General features: G+C 61.1%; 1 protein-coding gene across 1 annotated transcript; it reads right to left on the bottom strand.

The window, feature by feature from the left end:
- Nucleotides 1-408: 408 nt before the first annotated feature.
- Nucleotides 409-1,805, bottom strand: PTRH1 (peptidyl-tRNA hydrolase 1 homolog (S. cerevisiae); the record flags this gene model as incomplete). Its single annotated transcript, XM_009572267.1, has 3 exons — nt 409-600; nt 1,006-1,051; nt 1,697-1,805. Coding segments are annotated over 3 exons (347 nt in total), but the record flags the coding sequence as incomplete, so codon positions are not given.
- Nucleotides 1,806-1,884: the final 79 nt, after the last annotated feature.

Below are 1,884 nucleotides of genomic sequence, written 5' to 3'. Positions count from 1 at the left end.
CACATCCGAAGTGGTTTTGGATCTAGCGGAAGTCACTCCTGTTGCTCCCCCCTTCCCACTGGAAGATTCCCTCCAGCCTGGGCTGGCAGAACAGGGATGGGAACATGGATTTGAGCCGCAGAGAGCCAGGGACAGCCAGAGTTCGGCAGGCAGCACAGGGGAGAGGGGCAGGAGCAGGGCAGAGCCAGGGGTGAGGGTTTATTTAATTTCTGTGCCAAACTGCCGTATGAAGCCACTGCAGGGGTTTGAGTGGGACACGAGCTGCCTGTAGCTGTGTGGGGACAGACTGGGGCTGCCCCAGCGCCCGGCCAGGCTGCCCAGCAGGGCCAGCTCTGCTCTGCACCATGGTCACCTCTGAGAGCTCACAGCGCTCTGTCCATCGTCCAAACGAGTCCCCGAGGGATCGTGTCAGCCCGTGTCCCCCACCTCCCCCGCGGGCGCTCTCCTCTGCAGGATGTGCTCCAGCAGGAACGTCGCTGCGTGGGCCAGGACCCGCTCCAGTCTCTCCTGCTCCTCGGTGCTGAAGGGAGCCAGGACGTAGCTGGACACTGTCCCTTCACCCTCTGGCCGCCCGATGCCGACCCTGAGCCGGGTCATCTCCTGGGGAGGAAGAAGGAGAGCTGGAGGAGCTGCACCTCAAGGGCCTGGCTGAGACAGAGCTGGGGCAAGGCAAGGGAGCAGCCCCTCATGTTCTCCAGGTGGTTTTGAGCGCTTGCTCCAAGAAACATGATTTTGGAAGAGGCTTTTGCTGGGCTGCGCTGAGATCCCAGGCTCCTGCCAGGCCTGGCAGAAGTGCTCAAGCTAATTGTTTCCATGTCCTCCATGGCGGCCAAACCGACATCAGCCCTCGGGGAAGCAGAGGGAAGGAGGGGAGGGAGAAAAGGAGGGAGAGGAAAGGGAGCAGGGGCTTGTCTGAGGGGAATTGGAAGAATGGGAGTGGGGGGATGACAAGCCATGCATTGAGATGGGGGCAGGAATGGTCCCCTTCCACCGAGGCCCACTCACGTTGGAGTGCAGAGCACTGATGCAGGATCGGACCCCGTTGTGTCCCCTTGGGAGAGAAGGAGAAAACCCACCATTAGTCTGTAAGAGACACCCCCCGCCATGGTATGGTCTTGGGGTCACTTGCTGCAGGGACTCAGGGATGTGGTCCCAGCCAGGGGCTGCAGCCCCCATGCCCTGGCTCTGCGGGAACATCCAGCCCTGGGGCTGAGAGCAGCTGGCTGGGGAAAAAAAGGGGAAGCAGGGCTGGGACAGCACGTTCTGCGCGTCTCAGCTTTTGCTGCAGCTGGTGCACGTGTGACTGAGCGCTGTGGCCTAGTACCATCCCTGTCCTGGCCCGCAGTGGAAGATTTCCTAGGTTAAATGTCTTAAGGCTGACCCAGGAGCTGGCGCTGGGGCAGGCAGAGTGGAGGCACAGTGCTATAAAAAGCCCATGTGGTGCAGCCGATGGGCTGGATCCAGCCCACAGCCGCTTCCAGGAGGCTCTCTGCCCTTCCTGCCAGGGCAGGAACCGGGAAGCTGCCCAAACAGCTGGCTGTTGCTTTTGCAACTGGGATCGGGCCCAGGGCTGGCGCTGGGGCTGAACACACCGCCAGGCTGGTGGGACGGGGCCAGGAACAACCCATGTGCCTGTAAGGGCATGGCAAGGCCTCGAGCCAGCTCACACAACCAGAGAGCTGGGGCCACCCCATACCTTGCGCTGCCTCCCAGCTTGATTGCCACCTTGCCCAGGGCCTTGTCCAGGTCATCATGAACCAGGTAAATGTCTTCTGGGTGGAGATTGTAGATCTCAGCTTTGGAAACAGAAATACAACCCAAGAAATGAGGGGGAGACAGATTCACCAGGCCCTGACCCTGCAGAGCTGGGCAGGGGGACAGCAG

This window comes from Fulmarus glacialis, unplaced genomic scaffold (assembly GCF_000690835.1).
Source record: "Fulmarus glacialis isolate BGI_N327 unplaced genomic scaffold, ASM69083v1 scaffold40812, whole genome shotgun sequence".
NCBI classification, from domain to species: Eukaryota; Metazoa; Chordata; class Aves; order Procellariiformes; family Procellariidae; genus Fulmarus; species Fulmarus glacialis.
Note: the sequence above shows the minus strand (reverse complement) of the source record. Positions and strands in the feature narration are given on the sequence as shown.